This window comes from Lissotriton vulgaris, chromosome 7 (assembly GCF_964263255.1).
Source record: "Lissotriton vulgaris chromosome 7, aLisVul1.2, whole genome shotgun sequence".
NCBI classification, from domain to species: Eukaryota; Metazoa; Chordata; class Amphibia; order Caudata; family Salamandridae; genus Lissotriton; species Lissotriton vulgaris.
The window spans coordinates 215,042,876-215,067,454 of NC_141695.1; the positions used below are offsets into that span (position 1 = coordinate 215,042,876).

At 52.5% G+C, this 24,579-nt stretch overlaps 1 protein-coding gene across 1 annotated transcript in view; it reads left to right on the top strand.

Annotated features, from left to right (window-relative positions):
- Positions 1-22,816, top strand: part of ZBTB32 (zinc finger and BTB domain containing 32) — a 182,614-nt gene extending 159,798 nt beyond the window's left edge. Inside the window, exon 5 of the mRNA XM_086928603.1 lies at positions 22,374-22,816. Coding sequence (XP_086784729.1) covers positions 22,374-22,603 — 230 coding nt within the window. The 3' untranslated portion in view covers positions 22,604-22,816. The remainder of the gene's footprint in view (positions 1-22,373) is intronic.
- The last annotated feature ends 1,763 nt before the right edge of the window (positions 22,817-24,579 follow it).

Sequence of the window (24,579 nt, forward strand, 5' to 3'; positions counted from 1 at the left end):
ATGCATATTCAAACACAACTGCCGAAGCTATGCTGCACTACGGCCGAGGGATACATCAACGCTCCCCCTCGAGAAATCCAAGTAACTACAATTCCCAGAGTTCTGCATAAACACGTGACTCGGAAGTCAACTTCCGAAACAAAAGTAACAGTCAAGGAAACGCAGCCAAAAGCGACTGAAGCGATAATGCGGTAGCCATAGTCCCTCAAGATACAGCGTACGAAACGCCAGGTGAGAAGAGGGATTTGAAACTTAGTATCACCGTGGGAACCAATGCAAATACAATAGCCAGTAGTTACAAATCGTTTTTTCAACTCACAGATAAACAAAACTGCCGAAGCATTGCCGCATCGTGCCCGAGCAGAAAGCACACTAACCGTGACAGCGAGCACCTAAACATTTTTCACAAGTAAGCCGCATTTTTTGCCTCAAAACAACGTTAGAGCCACAATATGTAAATGACGAATTTAACAGTCCAGCATATTATGATTTATTACAGACTCGTAGAACAACACCACCAAAGTGAAAAGTGGTTTGGCCCACAGCGTGTGCGAACACGCTCAAACAACTACAGCAGTCAGTGAGTATATCTAAAATTGCGTACAAGAGAAAGTGCAATTTAAAACAATGCGACAAGTGACAGTCCCTTGTCTTTTAACCCCCTTGCAGATCTGAATGGCGGGATATTGACAGTGCTACAAAACTCAAATCTAAAAAGAGATTATTTGGAACACATGAATGTAAACACATCGCTGGTAGAACGAAACCGTAACAAATCATTAGAAAACAAGAGGTGACCCTCAAAGTATTTTGTTTTGTTTACCGTTAGGTACCCAGTAGTGCCCTGAAGAAAAACCCTGAATTATTGACCGGGTTTGGAAACGCGTCCACACCCTCTTGGAATTAATTCCCTATACCCACTAAAGACTAAGCACTCAGCAAAGTCTACAATGAAGAGACGCAGTTTAAGTAGAAAATAAATAGCCTAGTGTGGGATTGAATTCGGACGAGGTCTCCATTTTTTTAATAAAGTTTCATTGTCCTTCCTGGTAATGTACGGACAAGACCCCCTCAGTGTTTAAAGCCTAGTGGGCTTGTAGCACTTGTTGTGCCAACCACTTAAGTAGCCCTGCACAGCAGTCTCAGGCATGCCATTGCAGCTTGTGTGTGCAGTTTTTACCTCTCATTTCAACCTGGCAAAATAAACCTTTTGCCAGGCACCGACCTTCCTTTTTAATACACTTACGTCACCCCTCGGGTGGGCCCTAAACAGCCCACAGGGCAGGGTGTAATGTATTTAAAAAGTAGGACTTGTCATTTTTTTTTGGGATCAAATTTGTTTTTATTGGCATCAAAATAGTACATTGCAATGATAGGACAGTTGCATTCCACCAAGCCCTTTATGCCCCTCCCAAGGATCCCGGCGTGGGGCTCCCAGTCAGTAGGGCCTCGGGCCATGCGTCCATGTATGCAAAGGAAGCTGATTCTAAGCAATGTGATGCACCAAAGAACCCCCCCTCCCCAACCCCCAAACTGTACCCCCCTCCATCCCAACAGAAGTATCCGTCTTCCCGCCCACCCCCTCCCCACCCCCCCTCACCGGTGTGTTCTGCCAAGACTTTATTAGGGATTCACCTGGGCCTCCTCTGTTTTTTTTTGTTGTTCCCTTAACTTCCTGAGGGTTGTGGAACTCATCTACCAGTCTGAGAACTTTGAGATACTTGGGGCATGTCAGCTCATGGAATTCGGTGGTGAGCAGTGCAATTAAAGGCAACCATATCTCCCGGAATGTGTCCGCAGTTTGTGTGAGAGAGGCCTGTATGCGTTCCATCCCCATTATAAACCATATTTTGTGGAGCCATCCCGTGTGAGAAGGTTTGCATGTGTTTCTCCACAGTGAGAGGATGTGTTGTGTCGCTGCGCCCATTGCCAACCCTATCTGTTTCCCACGGATTGATTTGAGTGGAAAGGTCAGTTTGTTAGGCAGACCTAAAATCGTGTATGCCGGGAAGCGTGGAATATCCGTTTCAAAGTGCAGGTCTATATCTCGTAGCACCTCCTCCCAGTAGTCCTGCACCTCTGGGCATTCCCACAGTAGGTGGATCATAGTCCCAGCTTGTCCGCATCCCCTCCAGCACTTAGGGTCTCGTCTAGGGTTACTCTGGTGGAGTCGTTCCGGAGTCAGGTGCCAGTAACAAGCCACTTTGATTGCGGCTTCCCTACTAGCCACGTTCCGAGCTGTATGATGTGCCCAGAAAAATATATTGTGCCATTCCTTGTCCGAGAGTGTCCACCCTAGCTCTTTCTCCCATCTTTTCTGTCCTGCTGACATAACCTTCGATGCTGGTGGGGTTAATAGTTTATAGAGTTCAGTAATTGCCCTCTTGTCGTCCGATTTGGCCAAAAGCCATTTCACAAAGGGCGTGAGGAAGCGGCCCACCTGCGGGGCGACGTCTTTGTGAGTGAGCCAGTGTCGTAATTGAAAGTATTGGAAGTTGTGCGGACGATCTATCCCATATCCCTCCCTGAGTGCCTCTAATGTCATAAAGCCCTGCAGGTCAAACAAGTCTCCTGCCGAGCGACATTCCGTGTGCCGCCATTGGGGAAAGGAGCCAGGGGCCGCCCCCGGGGCGAACGCTGGGTTATCAAACAGTGGCGTCATCGGTGACGGGAAAGAGGTGAGGTCTCTAGTTGTTGCTACCGCGTCCCACACTTGTAAGAGTGTCCTGGTGATGGGGGATTTCTTGATATATGCCGGTCGATCGCGTCTTGCCAGGAATGGGACCTGCCAAAGTGGCATTCCCGCCATTGCCCTATCTTGAAACAGCCATCGTTTCTCCGTAGTCGATCTGGACCATTCTAAAAGGTAGCGCAGCTGGGCTGCCTGGAAGTAACGATGCAGGTCGGGGACACCCAGCCCCCCCTCAGCATGCATCCGCGAGATGAGATCGCGCCGCATTCTAGGGCGTTTTCCTGCCCAGACATAGTGCTGGATGACGTCTTGTAGTTTTTTAATCATGCCCAGTGGGGGAGTGACCGGGATGGTCTGAAACAGATAAAGCACCCTCTGCAGCACGAACATCTTGACAGCGGCCACTCGGCCTAGCCATGACAGCTATTGGTGTCGCCAACGAAGGATATCCCCCTGAATGCACTGAAGGAGCTTGGTATAGTTACTTTCCACCGTTTGGGCCGTCGAGGGAGACAAGTCTATCCCCAAATATGGTAGTTCCAGTCGTTCCCGTAGCCCTCCGATCTGGAGCGAACCTCTATTAAGCTGTCACGCATTGGTCCCCAGCGGAAGGATCACGGATTTCTGGATATTCATTTTAAAGTCCCAAATCTTCCCAAACTGCTCCATTTCACTCAGAAATGCTGGAATCGAGACCCTTGGGTTCTCAACGGCGACTAGAATGTCGTCTGCGTATAAGCTGAATGTCTGCTCCTCGCCTCCGAAGTTGATACCCTTGATGTTCTGGTTGTCTCGTACCCGTTGGGCAAACGGTTCCATATAAAGGGCCAATAACATCGGCGAAAGAGGACAGCCCTGCCGCGTGCCCCGGCGGATGTCCAGCGGCTTGGAGCTCGTCCCGTTCACCCTGATTGTTGCCTGGGGGGTTGCGTAACAGCTCGCCACCCAGGCTCTGAATCTCTCCCCTAGCCCGAATCTCGATAGCGTCCTATCTAGGTGTATCCAGTCCACTCTGTCAAACGCTTTTTCAGCGTCGACCGACAGTAGGGCTGCATCTGAATCATTGTAGTCGGCCTTATCAATCACGTGCATCGGGCGTTTGGTGTTGTCTGCGCATTGGCGTGAGGGTATAAATCCTGCCTGGTCTGGTTCAATTATGCCCGGGAGGCACGGCCCCTGCCTTGCAGCTAAGATTCCGGTAAAAAGCTTCAGATCAATATTCAGAAGCGATATTGGCCGATATGCCGCACATTGAGAGGTGTCTTTTCCGGGTTTTGGCAGGACGATAATGTCCGCCTCGAGCATCTCTTGTGGGATCGAGCCTGGGCCCTGAAATGAGTTAAAAAGTTTTGTTAACACCGGGGCCAGGAGATGGCAAAAGGCTTTGTAAAAGCCAGCGGAGAACCCATCTGGGCCTGGCGCCTTGAGTGGTTTAAGGCTTCAATAGCTGAGACCACCTCCTCCAAGCGAATGGGAGCATCTAGCGCTTCGGAATTCGCGCCATTCAGTGCGGTTACGTTGGCTTCGTTTAAATACTCTGTCCCGACCTCCTCCTCCGAGGCTGTATCGGCCTCATATAGCTTGGCGTAAAATGCCCTGAAAGCCTCGGCTATGCGATCGTCTTCGCAATGTTCTCTTCGCCTTCCTCGCGGATGACTTGTATCTTGGCCTTGACCGTTTTCGCTTTGAGTTTGCTGGCCAGCAGGCGACCCGTCCTATCCCCCCCCCCCCAAATAGTAAGTGTGCTTGAGGCGTAGCGCCGCATATTCTACTCTGTCCAGGTCGAGACTTGCAAGTTGCGCTCTAGCAGCCTTCAGTTTACGCCATATCCTAGGGGCCCCCGTCCGACAATGCACTCGCTCTAGCTCTAGTACCTGTGCGGTTAGTTCCTGGCGTCTTTCTTTTCGCTCCCTATTATCTGCGGCCGAAAATGCCATCAGTTCCCCCCTGACTACTGCCTTTAGTGCCCCCGTGTCATTTCTGCTAAGGTAGTCCGATATATTTTGTGAGAGTTGTTGCGCGACCCCCTTACGTGTTAGCAGAGTCTCCCTGAGCCGCCACCTACCCTTGTGCGAGTGTATGCGAGGGACTTGCAGGTGTAGTATTATTGCGTCGTGATCGGAAAGGGCCGCTGGGGTGACCTCCACGTCCTGTACCATAGGGGCCATATCAGTCGAACTAAGAAAGTGATCTATCCTGGCATATGTTCGATGTACATGTGAATAAAATGTGTACCCTGGAGCCGTGTGATGTATCTCCCTCCATGCATCCAGGAAGCCTCTGCTAGCGAGCCAGCGCTTCCCCTCTGTAGAGAGAGCACCGGAGTCGCCAAATCTTTGCCCCGACCTGTCTGTCACATTATCCATCACCAGGTTTAGGTCCCCACCCACCAATGTGTACCGTGCATCCGCTCCTGGATCCTCCGACAACGCCCCCGTGAGAAACGATTCTTGCTTTGTGTTGGGCGCGTAGATGGACCCCACTGTAAACTCCACATTACCAATGCTAACAGTATGCACCAGCAGTCTGCCTTTGATTTCTGCCACCTTGTCTCTTACTTGGCCCTTGAAATGCTTAGCGAACAGAATGGCCACCCCGGCTTTCTTCTCCATAGTGGAGGAGTAGAGCTGCATCGGGAAGGCCCTGGATCGCATACGATGCCAGTCCTTTGCCAGCAAATGTGTCTCCTGTAGGAGGCAAATTGCCGCTCCGGAGTTCTCCAAGTACGAGAGCACCGCCCGCCTTTTGATTGGGTTGTTGAGACCCTTAACATTTAGGGTTAGTACCTGCAAAGCTTCAGACCCCATGTGGGGGACTAGGCCCTACCCCGCTACTACCTAGCCTGCGCCTGGTGCGCCCTCGGGCTCTTGTGTCCACCGCCACAAACTCCTGAACGGAGCCCCGTCGGGTCCCTGTCCCTCTGTCTCCCTGAAACGAACACAGCGGAGCACGCCCCCCCACCCCAGAACTCCCCGGACCCCAAATGAACTCCCCCCTTGAGTCACCCCCCTGCCCCTACCATCCCCCTCCACCCACCCCTCCCCAATCCCAACTTCCAATCCCCAACTGGTGAACATTGTCCCAGGCCTATTCAGCAACAGTTCAGGCCTGTGGTAAAGTGTCAATGGAAGGGAATGCGTGGCAATGGCGGCCTTGAGGCCCCCCGTCCTGCCCTCCCAGTGTGGTGCTGTGAAAGATCACGGGCAAAGTCCTGGATCCTCTATTCGGCTCCCGTGTCCTTGTAGACTTCCTGAATTGCTGCCACGTGGCCTTGCGCCACTGTTTCTGGGTCTGGTTTGAATCCTTTCCTGGGGCGCAACGCCGCCTCACTTTCTGCCATCCGTCCCTGGGCGTTTGCGATGGTGCAGACTGCGTGAATCGTGGTTCATTTTCGGCATCCGACTCGTCACCCTCCGGCTGGATACCCAACAGAGAGCAGGTGTCCTTTAGTGACCTCAATTGATGGAGGGAGCCGTTCCATTTAAATATAAGTCTGAATGGGTGGCCCCAGGAGTAGGGGACCCACTTGTCCCGTAAGAAGGTGGTGGCCACTTTGAATACTCGCCGTTTCTGTAGGATGATTGTGGAGAAATCTTGGAAGAGCTCCACTGTGTGACCCCTGAAGGTGATAGGTTGCGCTCTCCTTGCCGCTTTCAAGATGCGTTCTTTGAGAGGGTAGTCGGTAAAAATAACAGAATGTCCGGGGGAGGAGCAGGCACCCTGCGAGTAGGACCCACCCTGTGGGCCCTGTCAATGCGGATCACGAAGTCCTCTTTCTCCCGCAGAATCTCCCGAAAACAACTCCTGCAGGTACAGTGTGACGTCTTCCCCCTCCGCCTTAGAAGGCACATTTCGAACCCTAACGTTATTGCGTCTCGAGCGGTTCTCAAGATCTTCGGTGTGCGCCTGCAGGTCCGTCTGCTGTTCATGCAGTCTGATGATTTCTTGTCTCAAAATGTCCACCTCCTCGCCTCTAGCGTGTCCGGAGGTCTCTACCGCCTCCACCCGCTCTCCTAGCTCATCTACATCCTTACGTAGCTCCTTGTAGCCTCCCGCCATGTCCTGCCTGAGGGTTTGGATGTCCTCCTTCAGGGAGGTAAAAAGAGTCTCCATAAAAGATTTCGTAGCTGGGGCATCCCCCCCATCACGGTCTTTCTCCTTGGGCGGCATGGATGTTGTCGGTTTGTCCGGGCTCTTTTCCCCTTTCGTTGAGCCTTTGGTCAACATGTCTTGTATCGTGCGTGTCCCTCTGCAACCACCTGATGACATCGTCCCCAGCCCCTTCACTCCTTGCACTCCACTACCTTGTGTTTTGCGTGTGTCCGGCCGTCGCTGGCCCTCCTGGTGGCTCCTCCGTGTAACGACCGTGGAATCCGCTCCCGGCGGGGCTCCACGCTACTCTGCCCAGTCTGTCAGCGAAGGCCGTCCCAGGTCTAAGCTGCCCCTCCGCCGTCCGCGTTGTCTCACTTTGTCTGTCTGATGAAAGGTGACCTTACTCTCCGATCCTGGGTCTCCTCTCACCAGGGGCCCGACTACCTGCCCCCCGAGTCTGTGGCACCGGACACTCCCTTGATTTGTCTTCCACCCTCGTGGGAGGATAGGGTGCACCTCCCTGGCTGTAGGCTGTGTTGGACGGGCTCACGCCGGGCCTCCTGCAGTGCTTGGGCCCAGACACACCTGTTCTCCCCGACCGGCCCTTGCAGCCCTCCGCCGGGGGCCCGAACACTGCCCCCCGATTGCCGCCTCGCGGGCGGTTGGTCAGCCCTCTCCACACCTCCACGTGGGGCACCCGGCCGGGGCTCTCCCAGTGCCGGTTACGCGATGCTGTGGGCCGTCGCCCTAGACCTCAGACCGACTTCAGGCTTTGGTGCTCGGCAGGCCTGCGCTCGGCCCCTAATGTCCCCTAACTGTTGCGGGCCCACCGGTGGTCCCAGCTCTGTTCCTCCACTGATTCAAGCAGCCGCCCCCGCTCCGCGCCTCTCTGCCAATCGGGCCTGTTTACGGGCGTGTAGACTCTGTGTCCCCTTCTGGTCTTTGTCTCCGCCGCCGGGGGCCCGAACTCCTGCCCCCCGAGTGCCAGATGCCGGTCTCCCTGTTGCCCTACACCGCGCCTCATATACCGGTGATGCCCGACCCCTGCTGCCTCATGAGGATCGGGCCTCCCTCGTGGGCGCTGTGCTTCGTCTTGTAGGCCGGAGCCGGGGCCTCGATTTAGCTCAGACCGCCACCCAGCGACCCCTCCGACACGAGGCCCTTCTGTCGCTCGTCTGGGCTAAGGCGGCACAGCTCTGGTCCCGCGCTCCGCTGCCCTCCACCTCACCTCACGCTCTGGTGCTGCTGGGTCTCCGCCGCCTTCGGTGCTCTTGTCCCCCCCGTGGGCCGCCGCGCCTCGCTGACTAGGCAAAAGCCGGGGCCTCCAGCTGTGCCTCCTGCCACCCGGCATCCCTCCTCTCTGCAGGGTCACACCGCTGCTTGTCGTGTGGGGATCAGCGCTGCTCCAGTCGGCCTCTTTCGTGCCCCGTATGAAGGTCCCCCAGCCGCCCCGCTGCTGCCGACGCCGTCACTCTCGCTGCCAGCTCCCTCTCGCTCGGCCTCAAGCTACCAGGCCCCCCGGGTCTCCGCCTCGGTGCAGGCCCACGTCCCGTGCCCGGGCACGCCGATTCTGGCTTCTCGTGGCTCCCCAGTTGCCTCAACCCGGCTCCCCACTGGTCACACCGCCAATTCGACTAGCGAGAGGCAGGAGAGCCCGTGGAAACTTGCTGTGAGGGGGATCGGACGAGGAGCCTCTGGCAAACACGTCTCCTCAGGCCGCCATCTTAGCCACGCCCCCGGACTTGTCATTTTTAAGTGTTACATGTCCCTGTATTGAATAACTCTTACATTTGTATTCCACTTCTGCAAGTTCTGATTCTCCCATAGGATAACATTGGAGTTACTTTATTACATTCAATAAGTTGTAATTTACAAATGGGAACAGGTGAACAGTTCATGTTTGGTGTATTTGGAACTGTAATTAGAAATCCTCTTTTAAGATGAAGTCAGATCTTTCATTACAATTTTTAAAATGCCACTTTTAGAACGTTGGCATTTTCCTGCCGTAGCCATTTACTGCTTGTAGCCTAGCTCTTGGTCACATGACTGGGTGTAGTTGGCAGTTGGTCTATGTGTATTCCTCCTAGACAGCCACACAGAATAGACAGACCCCCCAGGATATTGTGGCATAGATTTGCAAATTTAGTGGCACAAAATTGGAAATTTAGCGGCACAAAAATGGAAATTTAGCGGCATTATTGCGGCACTTTATTTTACTCCTATCCATTCCTTTTCAGCCATAAATCAATGGCTCTGTTTTAGCAGAGTATTCCACTTTGAAATAGGCATGTTTAAAGTGTCTGAGAGTGTTTGTTTGCCATATTCTCCTTTTTGGTATATTTTTGAGCATAGGTTTAGCCAAGCACAATAGCAGAGGGTTGCTGGTCATCTTGCTGCATCTGTGGGACTGAGTCCTGCCCCCAAAGAGCTGTTGTCAAGGTCCTGGACCCTTGACTGGAGTCAGAGTATACTTCTCCCGGCTAATCTGAGGGTTTCACCAGAACCGAGGCAGATTGGCCCAGAGCCATGCATCACAGCCAAGTGCTGCTCCTCATTGGCACCTTTACCGGATCCAGTGCTCCTCAGCTCCTGATCGGCAACTGCAGCGGGTCCAATGCAGCGTAAAATACTGAAAGACTCTATATCAGCTGGGATCACCAAGGATGATAGGGAGTGAACACTAGTGGCCATCCTAGTGATAGTAGGAGGGCCTTGTGGAGATGGAAACAAATTGAGTTAAATAAAGCTCTTATACACTGGTAAGGAGAAGTAGCCCAACCATAATACAGATTACGATTGAAAGAGACAATCAGAAGTAAAGGGACTACGCCCATGTTGTGCCAAGTGCACTTGCGTGTTAAGAAACAATGAGAGTGGCCCTGCATAAGCGAGCTGCTGGCTAATAAGTTACCTAGTGGATATAAGTCACTTTATAGAGATGTGTGGTAATGTTCCAAATGCCCACTGTAATGGATTGCGGGACACCGGCATAATGCCTGTGAACATGAACAGGACAAAATATGAGAGGGCAGACTAAATACAGTTATTCAAAGCTGAAAAAAAGACTCACCAACAAGATCGCCACTCTTGAAGGGAACTATAATGACAAATGGCACTTCTGTGGGGTTAAATTGTCTATAATGTCTGGCATATGTAGAAATATCCCAGATGCCTATTATTCGTAATAACTGTGCCGGCAAAAAGCCTGTGAAAATGAACATGTAGAAAGCATGAGAGCAGACTGGTTTAAGGCAATGGAGATAGACACTGTATGAAAGGAAAAACGAAGGAAAACTGATTAAAATTATATAGAGTAGTAAAGGAGGTCAACGGGTCAACAAAATAATACATTATTCTGAGAGAGATAATTGCTATGAAAACTCGCCAGTCCGTCAATAATTCCATACCGAAAGAGTCAAATGTCCAAAATGCAACCACAATTGCAAGTACACCTGCAGAAAAGTGAAAAATGAAAAATCTCTAATATTTCTTAACTAAACATGATTAAGGTCCGTACTTTGCTTACTAGAAATGTTGGGGCCATAAACTTTCCAGTTCGTAACAGAGGCAGAAGCACTCCACTGGGCAACAACATGCCCTCTGCCAAAAGGAAGGCAGTATCTTCATCTCTGTGCACACAACAAGCTTTCGGTGCTGTAAATCACTGACCTGCTAAACACAAATGATTTCTGTAAACACTGCCACAATGAAAACAGACACAAGGCAAGAAGCAAAAAAAAAAACCTTCCTAGAAAAACGCAATTTTCTCATCTCGGAATATAATGAAAGCAGCATCCAACTAGACTTTAAAAGGACAGGAGGGGCCCCATACTGTGCCACAATGCCTGAATGCCACATGCCATTTAAGAACAGTTCAAAAATAACAGAATGTGAATCCTTCCTACTCCCGGTGACTCCCGTGTGTCTTCCTTTCACAGAGCTCTGTCTCTAATGTGACCTGGAGGCTCTCGGTCTGAGAGATGTTAACAATTGACGCCGATTAAGACTAATCAGACCCCGAGGAGCTTGCAACACCCTGATTTTGTGGGCACTTTTGTAAAAAGCGCAGCCTTTTTACAAAAGTGCCGATTTTGCGATTATTTTGCAATCGCGAAATCCTGGAGGGTCTGAATAGAGATCTTAGTCGTGCCTCGATGGGCTATCAGTACTTACACTGAATAGATTGTGTCCTGCCTTCACGCCAAGGTTTACATACACCCTGTAGTGTGTCTGAATCCAGGGCAAGGGAGGCAGGAAACCTGTGCACTTCAAAGAGAAACCTTTAGAAGCATCTCACACTTAAAAGGAGGCACCAGGAATAAATATTAGACGCTAGACACCAGCTCTTTAGTACATTTCTGGGCCTGGGGAAAACTCTGCCTGGAAGAAAGACTGCTGTGCTGCTGAAAGGACCACCACTCTGCTGGATTGTTCCCCTGAAGGACTGCTGCCCTGCTGCACTGACCTACTGCCTGCTGCCTTGTAGCATGGGTGAGAAAGACTGGGCCTGTAATCTGAACCCAGGATCACCAGAGTCCCTCCAAGGTCTAGTCTCTTGTAATCAGCACCTGGACTTTGCAGCTTTGAATCCTGCCCTGCGGTGCCACGCCAGTGTTGGACCCTTAAAAGTGATCCTGAAGGAGCTCTGCCAGCCTATTTGTGGATCCAGCAGAACTGAAACATCACCTATGCTGTGCAGCGCAAACATGAACAGAACTGATGCATTACCTCGGCTGTGAGGATACTTCTAGCATCGACCTCACAGCCTCATCAGAATCGCTGCTGTGCAACGCATCCCTGACGCAAGCCCTCACATCTCAAACCTCTTGTCGACAGCAGCCTTGACGACAATGCAGGACTTTGCATCACAAGCCCCACATTCTCTTCGGAACTAGCCAGTGCGTGACACATACTCAACTCTGCACTTTGCATCTCAAGCTTTCTTTGTTAACGGCCTACTCGAGAAGTGTGGCTCAATGGTTAGAGCGGCAGACCCTGATGCAGAGGTCTAGCCCGGGACCAGGGTTCAATACCCCGCCTCAGCGGGTCTTGGGCTCAAAATTCCACGGACCTGATAATTCTCGCCTCGGTGCCTATTCCAATCATGGAGTCCCACTCTGCAACTCTGGGCAATAGCTTGCTTAATCTCCACAACGGCCCCCACAACGCTAAGGATGCCTGGCCTCCACCTTGGGGGTGCCCAGGAGTGGACGCCTCACAGGGGAAGCCAGGACGGGTTCCACAGCGGTATTTGTACAAGCGCCTTGAGACCCTTGGGGGTGAGTAGTGCGCTATACAAGTATCAATTTACATTTACATTTACTCGATGACGGAATTAAAGCATCACAGCTGCATGACACTTCCTAGATGCAGACCTCGCAACACTTCACAACCAGGATTTAACTGGTCCCTGTTTTCCTTGAACTTGTTTCCGGCATGGCAGATATCCACAGTTGACACTTTCCACTTTTTGGCATTATTGTCACTTAAAATTGTACATCTGGGGCGTGGCCAAGATGGCGACCGCAGCGGATGTGTGCTCGTGAGGCTCCCGGTCCTGGCCCCGTTTAATGCCCGATCTATAGCGTAAAGCCCCCCCCCCCCAGTATCACCCTTTGAGGTCCCCGGCGCTGGGACTGCGGTGCTTCCCTCACCGGAGCGGCTGAGACCGCGGCGGTGCCCAGGAGCGGAGATCCGGCCCCAGCAGTGCGGCCACGGGTCAAGAACGGTGCGCCCCTGGACTGAGGTGAGCCGGGGCTGGAGGTGGCAAGCTAGGCCGCTGGCCGTGAGCGATGGGCCGCGATCCGGTAGCAAAGAGGCCGGCAGAGGCGCCGCAGAAGTAGCAGTCACGGCGGCGACCAAGGTGAGAGGCACCCTTGGGCGGAGAGCGTGCAGGCCCTGAGAGCGTGAAAATCGAGGTCCAGGCCCAGAGGCCTACTCCCAGAGGGGCGGAAGACTGAACGGACGGCCTACACACCGGGGGCGGCGGAGGAGGGTGTAGTGGGGCCCCCAAGAGAGCAGCGGACAGCGGGACACACTGGCGTGGCAGCGAGGGCTGGCGCAGATAACCTGAGGCCCGGCAGCGGCGGCAGAAATTGAGGCCCAGGCTTTAGGGCCTACATCTTGATGTGCGACTGGAGGTGCCGGGAGCGAGCGCAGGTCTAGCTCCAGGCGAGACCGGGACTTTGGGGCCTGGGGCCTGTGCCCGGAGTGGGGCCCCTGCGGGCACGGGGCCTGTAATAGCACAACGTGGGGGACTCTGTGGTGGCCACGAGGTCGTGAGGCGGCATAGGAGGCCCCGGGAGCACCCATTGGAGAGAGAGTGGGGGCCCATTGAGGATTTGCAGCCGGCACTTGTCGCGGGGCCCGGCCCTGGAACCTCGTCGGGAAGGGGCCCCCCTCTGAAGCCTTGGCCGGTTGGCGGGAAGCGGACCTTGCGAAGGGGCCCCTGAACAAGTAAGGTGTTTGGAGTGGTGCAGAGGCGTGCTCCCCGGGGGTCAAGAGGTGAACGGGGCGGGGACTGGACAGTGGTGGCCCTTCCTGGGGCCTAGAGCTTAGCGGACACCGCCGGCTGAGTTAGTTGGCCTCTCGGCTGGGAGAGCCACAGGACGGGAAGCCCGGGTGGAGCTGGTGGGCCCGAAAGAAGGTGGTGGAGACAGAGGGAGTGCGGCTTCGAGCCACAGCAGGGAGCTCCCGGAAGCACCTACACGGGGGACCCGCTATGTCGGGGAGGTCACGCATAGGCGAACGCCATATCACGGACATGCTCACGAAGGGAGCGGCTAAGGGGACGAAGAGCCGTTCGGGCCCGGAGGCGGCCAGAGACTCTACGAGGCGAGAAGATGAATGGGCCCGATCACCAAAGCGTTTCTGGAGTCCCTGTTCAATTCATTGAGGGAGGATTTCCAGACCCTGAAACAGGATATGGCAGGAGAGTACCGGGAACTCCGCCGAGACGTCGACGGTCTAGGGAAAAGGGTGGCTGCTGTCGAAGATGCGGAGTGACGAAGTGGAGCAACTACAGCAGGAGGTGCTGCGCCTGCAGGAACAGCAATTGGACCTACAGGTCCATGCAGAAGACTTGGAAAATCGTTCCCGGAGGAACAATATACGAGTCCGTGGTGTACCATCCAAGGCGGAGGGGAGTGATATCACCCTGTTCCTTGGAGGCCTTTTTAGAGACATCCTGGGGGAAGGTGATGACTTTGTGGTACGCATCGACAGGGCACACAGAGTGGGCTTGGCGCGCAGGGCGCCCGCTCCTCCGCCGGACATTTTAGCATTTCTGCTGTATTTTCCATTGAAGGAGAGGATAATGCAGGAGGCGCGCCGAAAGTAGCCTCTGCGCTACCAAGGTCAGCAAGTAGCACTCTATCAGCACCTTTCTGCTATTACTCTACAGAAAAGGAGGGCCTTCAAAGTTGTCACCGCGGTCCTGCACGAGAAGGGGGTCCCTTACTCTTAGGGTCACCCCTTTCGCCTTGTCTTCAAGTGGAACGGCGCACTGCAACAGCTCCGATCTCTGAAGGACACGTGCGCCCTGTTGGGAATAGAAATGGTGGAGGATTCGACGGCCAGAGACGACGCAGGCGGCCTCTCGCATGGGAGACTTCCCCGCTCCGCGGAGGAGGGCTGGCAGAGAGTGCGGCGTAGGCGAGCATCCAGGACGGCCCCTAGGCCGGATCCGGCGACGGTGGCGCAGGAGCAGGCGGCAGCCATCGAGGAGGTGCCCAAGGATACAGCGACACAGGACTGAGCCTCTTCCTCATGTGTAAAGGGGGGGGTCTCTCTTCTTAGCACTGATGCCATGCAGGCTTGATTGGGGCTGGGCGGGGGGGCCACTGGGGTTGCTGGTGCCACGTTTCCCGCTATTGCTTCATTCCAGGGGTCTGAACAGGGACATGACTGGCCCAGGACTCTTTTGACTGACGGGGGGTTGTAGTTGGGATTAAGGGGGGCACAGGGGGGGGAGGGATGTTCTGCATTCTTGGGGGGTGGTTGGGGAAGTTCTGGGTGCGAGTTGGGGGGAAGGGGAGGTCTCAGAAGGGAGGGGTTTGTGGGGGTGGGTCGTCCAGTGCTCCATGTTGGTCCCTGCCACCTGGGTTACAATTCTGCACCTTGCGCCTCCCAGGTTGGAGAATAGCTTTTCTGACTCCAATGTCACGCATGCCACCTACAACCTTTAAGATTTTGACCCTTAATGTAAGGGGCTTAAACAACCCGGTCAAACGGCGCGCAATTCTGTCTCACTTAGAAAGCACCCAGGCAGACATTTGCTTATTACAAGAAACTCATCTGCTATCCCGCGATTGCCACAGGCTCTGCTCACACAAATTCCCAACTCAACTCTTCTCTTCTGGCAACAGTAAGACTGCAGAGGTAGCGATCCTGGTAGCACGGCATTTTAAGGGGGAAGTTCTACACAAATGCGCAGAACAGAAGGGGAGATTACTTGCGTACCGCTTTAGGCTAGGGGGCCTCACGTTTACGATTGGGTCCCTATATGGCCCTAACGAGAACCAGGAGCACTTTTTACACTCTGCCCTGACGGACATCACGGTCTCACCGGACAGACATATCATACTAGGGGGGGGACTTCAACATGGTCTTCGACACGGTCCTGGACAGGTCCGCCCAGCGAACCCACCAAACTGGAACGTTTTCTTCCGGGTGTACGGACCAGATGGCAGAGCTGGATCTTCATGATCTCTGGCGGCGCGCACACCCCCATGATAGGGAATATTCTTATTATTCCAACGGGCATAAAACTTACGCCAGGCTGGACCATCTCCTGGTCACGGGGCCTGTCCGCGCCTTATCTACCGCGACGGAGATAGGGGTTATCTCCCTATCGGACCATGCACCAGTCACTACCACACTCCAGCTACCACCGATATCGTACTCCCCCAGGATCTGGCATCTTAGAGATACATTACTGCATAAAAAAGTGGTGGTGAAGCGCATTCAGGATACTATCCAAGATGACCTGTCCCACAACGCCAACGCCGACACCTCCTTGGCGGCGCAATGGGCGGCCATGAAGGCTGTTATCAGGGGAGAATTTCTGGCCCTCTCCTCTGCGGAGAATAGGGACCGGCAATGCAAGCGAGATGAACTCACCCAACGTGTGCATGAACTCGAACAAATGCATCAGCGAACGGGGTCTCCCAGAATATGGAAGCAACTTAAAGTAGCACGGAAACTCCTGGCGGCCCTGGACATGGACCGGGCGGAGTATGCGGCCCTGCGGATGCGACATGCCTACTATACTGGAGGGGACAGGTGCGGCCGCCTCCTGGCGAATAGGCTCCGAGTTGTGCGCCAACAACAGTTGGTGAAAGAGCTCTCCGGGCCTGACGGGGCCATGGTCACAGAGGACGTCCAAATCGCAGAAACCTTCCGCAGCTACTATGCGACTCTTTACACAGATAGCCCTCTAGACGACTTGGCGGCAGCTGCATACCTGGACTCGGTTGGTCTTCCCTCCCTGGCACCTTCACAGTCAGAATACCTAGACAGGGATATCCGCATTGAAGAAGTGATCTCCGCCATTGCCAAACTCAAGAACGGGAAGGTCCCGGGGCCAGATGGCTACACGGCCCTCTTTTACAAAACATTTTGCACTACACTAGCGCCGATTATCACCCGCCTTTTCAATTCCTTTTCTGAACCCGGCACCATCCCACCTGACCTCCTACGGGCGTCCCTTACGGTCATCCCCAAGCCAGGGAAAGATAGGGCCAAGTGCGGCTCCTACAGGCCGATATCACTACTGAATGTGGATCTTAAGTTATACACCGGGGTACTCGCGGCTCGACTGGCCCCCCGTTTGCCGGGACTCATAGACCCAGACCAGGCGGGTTTTATCCCCGGACGGCAGACTGTAGATAACACCAAAAGGATTGTCCACCTCATATAAAAGGCCTCCCGAATCCCAGGAGAGAGAATGATGCTCGTGGTGGACGCTGAAAAGGCATTTGACCGAGTACACTGGCCATACTTACAACAGGTCCTGACGAAAGTCGGTATAGGGGAGAAGTTTCGCACCCTCATATTTAACTGCTGCAAATCTCCCACTGCAGTGGTGTGAGTGAATGGTTACAGCTCGCAGAGCTTCACAATCGAGAGGGCCACGAGGCAGGGGTGCCCGCTGTTGCCCTTGCTCTTTGCCTTGTATATGGAGCCATTCGCCCAGAGGATCCGCCAGACCACTGAGGCAACGGGGGTGAAGTTTGGTGGCTTCACCCACACCATCAGTCTCTACGGGGACGATGTCCTACTGTCGCTAGAGAATCCGCGAACGGCCCTCCCAGCTTGCATAGAGGAGCTGGAAACTTTTGCGGGTGTTGCCGGATTTAAAATGAATACAGATAAATCAATAGCTCTTGATTTATCCCTCGCCCCCTCCACCAAAACTTGCTTACAGGACCTCTTCCACCTTCAATGGTCGTCAGGCCTCGTGCCGTATCTAGGGATCCAGCTAGCTCCCACTCTGTCGGCCATGGTGACGGCCAACCATGCCGCACTCCACGGGAAGATACAGGAGGACCTGGGACGCTCGAAACACTTCCCCCTTTCTTGGCTGAGTAGAATTGCAGCGGTCAAAATGACCGTCCTGCCCCAAATTCTCTATCTCTTTAGAGCGCTACCACTATAGCTGTTTATGGGTTGGCGTCAGCAAACGCAGGCAGACCTTTCACGCTTTATTTGGCAAGGTCGGAAGCCTAGAATGAAGAGGGCGCTGACCACGCTAGCCCTGGAGGCTGGGGGACTGGGGATACCGGACCTGCGCAAATACTTTCAGGCGGCACAGTTGCGCTACTTAGTAGAATGGAGTAAGTGGGAGTTGGAGAAGCACTGGCTCTTCCAGGACCAGGCAGTTGCGGGGCGCCCGCTCCAGGAAATACCCTTTCTACGCAAGGCCCATCGACCCGCTAACCTGTATGTCTCATTTGTCACGAAGGTTCCCCTGAAGTTGTGGGATGCCACTAACACCATACACGAGCTCACCACCTTCCCTTCACCGCTCACACCACTGGTCGACAACCCAGACTTCACTCCGGGGGTGGGCAAAGGAGCCTTTACTCACTGGCGGCCCGCGGGGTGTCGCTTCCTCTACCATGTCTATGGCCCAGACGGCATAATCCCCTTCCCACTCTTTAAACAGGAATACACATTCCCAGAGATGGAGTGGATGCGCTACATGCAAGTCCGCCACTGGGTACTGCACCCACAAGTGAGAGAGACAGCCGATAGGAAATTCCTGCCATACGAACGGTGGCTTCTATCCCGCACTTCGGACGCCAAATTAATATCCGATCTTTACAAATTCCTGCAACCACCGACTGCACATCTCCACAACCCAGGTAGGGAACGCTGGGAAGGGAATTGGGTAGGCCCTTGAGCCATAAAGAATGGGACCAGATCTCTTACAGAGCACGCCACTCTGCATACCACACGGGGCTCACGGAGACACTAACCAAGGTATCTACATACTGGTATTACACCCCGGAACGGGTACATGAGATGGACCACAGCAAGGACAAAACTTGTTGGAGGGAGTGTGGGCATATAGGCACCTTATCACACATTTTATGGGACTGTCCACTTTTCCACTCTTACTGGAAGCAGGTGAAAGATGACATTGACACTCATTTTAAGACCGAGCTACCTCGCTTCCCCGCCTACATCTTGCTGGGGCTCCCTAACCCATTGACATACCCCTTGCGCTCCCTCAGAGGACGTCAGATAGCTATCACCTTAGGCTCTGCAGTGCAGAACATCCTTACACACTGGTGCACTACTACGGTCCCCTCCATTACAGGGTGGTTACATAGGTTGTGGCATGTACTGGGGATGGAGAAGTTGTCACTTACCTTAGCTGGAGATATAGATCAGTTTGATGTACTTTGGCAGCCATTCCACTTCCTGTTGGTCACTGAATTTAGGGAACTCACCTGCCCGAGATATCTCCGCCTGTTGCGGCTCACAGCACCTGAAGGGGTGGGCTCCTAAAGGGGCTCGAGTGGAGAGTCCTTCAAGGGTGGTTGCAGGGGAAAGCGGTGTGGAGCAAGTCTGAGCACTAGACGGAGGGAGGGTTGGGAGGGAGGGGCTGGGGAGTTTGGGGTCAGGGAGGGGGATTTTCTGGAGGGAGTTTCTTCTTTTTTCGCAGCACTGCCTTTATTTGTATAACCCTGCTGGCTGGATTGGTTTTGGAATATTATCAGGAAGGCTTTTGGGCCTCGCACATGCTTCAGGCCATCGCAGATCCGCACTTAATATGCAATGTATGTCCTGTTTCTTTGTGCTGCTTCAATAAAAACGATTTAAACCTAAAATTGTACCACTCCGGTTATACTGATTTCACTTTTTCGTTGTTGTTTGTTTTGGTCTTGTTTTAATTGATAAAATGTACTCTATTTTCCTAATCTGGCACGGGAGCCTTTTTGTGGTGTGCTTTTACTTTGTTACTGTTTGAAGTGTTGCACAAATACTTAACACATTGCCTCTGATTAAGCCTGTTTGCTCTGTACCAACTACCCAAGGGTTGAGTACAGGGTAATTTAGGAGTTGCTTGTGACTTCACCCTGACAAGACTTGTGGTTTCTGTAGGAGAGTAGGATCTGCTTTCTATGGTTACCCCCACTTTTTACTGATGTTTCACTTTTTTTTTACTTTAATCTGGCTGGGGCCCTGCTCTCCAGGACCATAGCCTAGCTGCTTCCTCTCTAAATTGATTGCATGTACTTTAGGTACACTCCAGTTTGGTTACCGGGGTACCCTTGTAAGCCCCTAGTATATGGTACCTTAGGTACCAAGGGCATAGGTACCCCAGAGGCCTACCAGGGGCTGCAGCATGTATTATGCCACCCCTGGGAAGCCTTCCATCCAAAATGACACCACAGGACTGCTACTGCAGCCTGGGTAAGGTGGTGCATGCACCCCTTACTAAGATATAGGTTACCTATATCTACCTTTAATCAGTAACTCCTATGGCAGGCCTTATCAATCCTGAAGTCAGAGCGCTTGGTTTTGTGTGAGAGGGTGCCCATGCATGAGCAGGACCCCTCTGCAGCTTTCAGAATCCATTCTCTAAAGCTGTTCTGTGATGCAGCCAGCCATATAATCTTAAGTGCATTATAACCTTGCGGTAAATGCTAACTTTGGAATGGCTGCATGGAAATATCCTGGTGTCAAACACTTTGGAATCCTACCCCCCCCCCCCCCCCACGCCCCCTGCCTGCCAGTCCTGGCGGCGGGGGTAGAATTACACCCTTCTAGAGGGTGAGACATGTACACACTGATCTAACCGGTATTAATTTAAAAGAGCCCTGGCATCACAAAATGGATGCTGCAGCCACAGACACGAGTCTGGCCTCCTGCTGCTGAACGAAACTCCGGCAGGGGAGGCCTTGACAATAGGTTTCCTGTCACAGGGAGGTGTAACCACCTCCCAGACAGGCTTTTGTGTATTGGGGCTGGTTGGGTGCACTCTGAGAGTACTTTGAAGTCAGCACTGGGGGCACTTTTGGTGTCCCTGCGCATAGCACAGTTCAAACCGGTTGCAGGAGCTACCAGCACCTGCTCTGGCGCGAAACTGGACAAAGGAAATGGGTGTAGCCATCCCTCTTTCCAAACCCTCCCATAGGTGGGTCCCCAGAGTATGTCCAACCCCTTTTCTTAGTATAAGTAAGGGACCCCTGGCAACAGGACTTTAGATTAAACCTGGACGAAACTCTGAAACTGAATCCTGGAACTTCGACGCTCTACTAACGATTAGAGGACAGAAGAATCTCCCTGGGGGTCAAGGAGTGACTCCCCTGTTCAAACAGGCACCAACAAAGCATTTGCCATTCTGCAGCTCCGAAGCTCCCGCCGGTCTCCGAAGTATTTGCAGCACAGGAAGAGGATTTTCAGACTTCTCGAAGGCTGACCCGAGTTCCCAGCAAAGCTGACACCCGCAACCCTCACTAGTGACGTGGAACCAGAACTCCTGGTAACCATGCACATTTGCAAGTGCATTGACTTCCCGATCTTTTCCGAAGTTGTGCTTTGGATTACTTGTAGCCCAAGCCCCGAGCACTATCTGCACCAAAGATTGTCAGCCTGCACTCCACAAGTGTTCCGTGAACCTGTTTCTTGCATTTCCACTTGAGGCTCCTTCGTGATCCCTGGTCCGTTGACTGGTGATTCCCCTTCAAGGTAACTCTACTTTTCCTTGGGCTTCCCTGGTTGCTCCAGATGTGCCCTGACTCTCCACCGTGTGGTGAGTCCCTCAGACCTTGCTGGTCTGCACCAAAGCCTATCTCAGCTTTCTGCATGGGTTGCTGCTGCCAAGACTTGTTGGGTCCAATCCGGAAACCGACACCGCAGCACTCGACATCCTTCGTGGGACAGCTCAAATCCAGAACCTGGTTGTCGTTGACGCCTCCTGGTCATCGTGGCTAAAGAGTCAAGCTTCACCTTCACCTGAAATCACCCGACATCGGTGGGCATCCACTTATCGTGCTCTTGGTCACTGGCAAGTGACCCAGACTCTGTCCCCTCTGCTTTCAGGTTCTTCACATCTCTGATCCAGGCTTGGATCACTCCGGACACTTTCCACTTGGACGCCAGCTGCACTTTGCAGCAGATCGCCATTGAAAACGACGACAAAACCCGACACGAAAAGACACCTATGCACCCGGCTTCCCTGGGCAAGGTAACTCGAGTACTCCGGTGCTCCCATGGGTGTTGACTCTAGAACCTCCTAGTTCTAAAGGGGTTTGCTGCAAGTCCTCTTCTAAGTGTCCTTTATCTTTAAAATTCCAACCACAACTTTCCTCATAGAAGTTAATGGTGATTCGTGGCTGTGTTCACACACTGCACGCGTCCCCCGCGGGTCCCCAGTGTCACTACCTTGGGTGGTTCCTGGTGGCCCCAGCGATTCTGAAGGCTCTAGGCCTGGTGTCTATGCAAGCCGTGGTTCTTATACCACTTTCTTACTATGTGGTTTGGTACGCCCCTAGGGCTCAACGTATATTGTGCTAATGTACTGTGTTTAGAATAAATACATATATTTTATATATACACCTGGTGTGGTTCTCCTTTCATTCGGCCATTCACAGGATTATAGACTGGTAAAACAAGCTGCTTTAGATTCCTTCAAGACTTAGCCTGAAGGCTGCTCTCCACAGCTACCACTAGGATAGGTTTCTATTAAGGTTGTCTTTAACCTACCATCAATGAGGGTCATTTGTACTGGTACAAGGTGCCCACTTGAATAGTGGACAGCATATGCCAGGCCAACTTTTCACAGTTACTACTTGAGAAGGGCTGCACCCTCCTCAACCAGTAACCCTATTTCTTACAGGCTTATTCCTGCCTGCCAACCAGAAGTTGAGAAAGGGTGATGACTCATCTAAACATATCTGTATAAAAGGGTTGACATACGAAAGTCAATGATGAGGGATGAGCTGGAGAAGGATGAGTTAAGAGGGGAGAGGTGTGTGTGTATTTATTCCCCAATATTTGTTTTGAGAGCATCCTCTATTTCTACAAAGATGTGACTCTTCAGCTGATCTGACCCTTCTCTTTCTTGTCTCTACAGGAGAGAAACCCTTTGAATGTAACCTCTGCCATCAGCGGTCTCGGGACTACTCTGCCATGATCAAACACCTGCGTACACACAATGGGGCGGCGCCCTACCGCTGCACCATCTGCCTGGAGTTTTGCACCAGCTTGTCTGCTATGCAAAAGCACATGAGGGGCCACAGGGCTGAGGAGATCCCCTCAAACTGGAGCATTGAGAAGACCTATCTGTATTCCTGCAACACCTGACATCAAACATCTCAATATCTAAAATATATTTAGGACTTATGGAACACCTGACTCTGAACCTCAGGCCCCATATCTTCTATATCCATACAACTAAAGCAAGTGGGGCCTGGTTCTGAAAAGACATTGTTTTCGCAAAGTGAATACATCTGACTTTTGGCATGCAAAGTCACAAAAGTGATTCGCAATTGTAATTACTTTTAAGAATCGCTAAGTACACATTGTGGCCTCTTGTGATTCACAAGTGAAAAAGGTAAGCAAAAGGGCAGCCACCTCAGAAAGGCACGCACAAAGGTTTGCAACTGTTAGCAAAAAGTTCCTTTGTAGTGTGAAAGCTCTTCGCTTCCCTCACACTGCAAAGGGAAAGGCTATTCACAGCGCAATGCAAAGAATGTGTTGCAACCTGCCTTTTTTGGGAATTAGGCCTCTGAACTTTGTCACCAGTTCTCAGATCCATTTAACAACTGTAATCCACCACAGCCATAGGAAATGCATCTGAATTGATGGAACTGCTCAGCAGAACCAAGATCTCAGGGAGTATCTTTATAATGTTATTGGAACACTTGACCGTTTAACGCATGCACTTCCCAAGCATTACAATCTCAGGAGGAAATGTATATGTAAGTACTGGCACACCAGCACCCATGACTACAGGCCTTACCGTCTCAGTCAGTGTATCTACAGGACTAGCATACCTTACCGCCATGACCCTAGCTCCCCTAGGCTATGTGACTGTATCTGTAGCACTGGCATAACTGACACATATAACCCAATGCCTTACTGTCTCAGTGAATGTATCTAAAGCACTGGCACACCTGACAGACATGGCCCCATCTCCCATAGGCTCAGTGACTGCATCTGTAGCTCTGGCATCCCTGTCACCCAGGTTGCCAGACCTCACTCTGTGAATGTATCTGTACTTCTGGCACAAATGACACCCATGACCCCAGCTCTCAAACACTTAGTGAATATACCTGTACGAGTGATACACTTGATCATAGGCATGAACACAGCGCTCATTGGCTCAATGAATGTTTCTGTACTACTGACACACCTTAAACCCGTGACTGATCTCATCAGTGAATGATTCTGTACTACTAGTACACCTGACACCCATGACCTCAGCACTCATTGGCTCAGTGAATCTATCTGCACTCCTTGCACACCTGTAGCCAGCCACACAGGCTCAGTGAATGTATCTGCACTCATTGCACACCTGTAGCCAGCCACACAGGCTCAGTGAATGTATCTGCACTCATTGCACACCTGTAACCAGCCACACAGGCTCAGTGAATGTATCTGTACTAATGGCACAAATGACACCCATGACCCCAGCACTCATTGGCTCAGTGAATCTATCTGCACTCCTTGCACACCTGTAGCCAGCCACACAGGCTCAGTGAATGTATCTGCACTCATTGCACACCTGTAGCTAGCCACACAGGCTCAGTGAATGTATCTGCACTCATTGCACACCTGTAACCAGCCACACAGGCTCAGTGAATGTATCTGCACTCATTGCACACCTGTAACCAGCCACACAGGCTCAGTGAATGTATCTGCACTCATTGCACACCTGTAGCCAGCCACACAGGCTCAGTGAATGTATCTGTACTCATTGCACACCTGTAACCAGCCACACAGCCTCAGTGAATGTATCTGTACTAATGGCACAAATGACACCCATGACCCTAGGACTCATTGGCTCAGTGAATCTATCTGCACTCCTTGCACACCTGTAGCCAGCCACACAGGCTCAGTGAATGTATCTGCACTCATTGCACACCTGTAGCCAGCCACACAGGCTCAGTGAATGTATCTGCACTCATTGCACACCTGTAACCAGCCACACAGGCTCAGTGAATGTATCTGTACTAATGGCACAAATGACACCCATGACCCCAGCACTCATTGGCTCAGTGAATCTATCTGCACTCCTTGCACACCTGTAGCCAGCCACACAGGCTCAGTGAATGTAT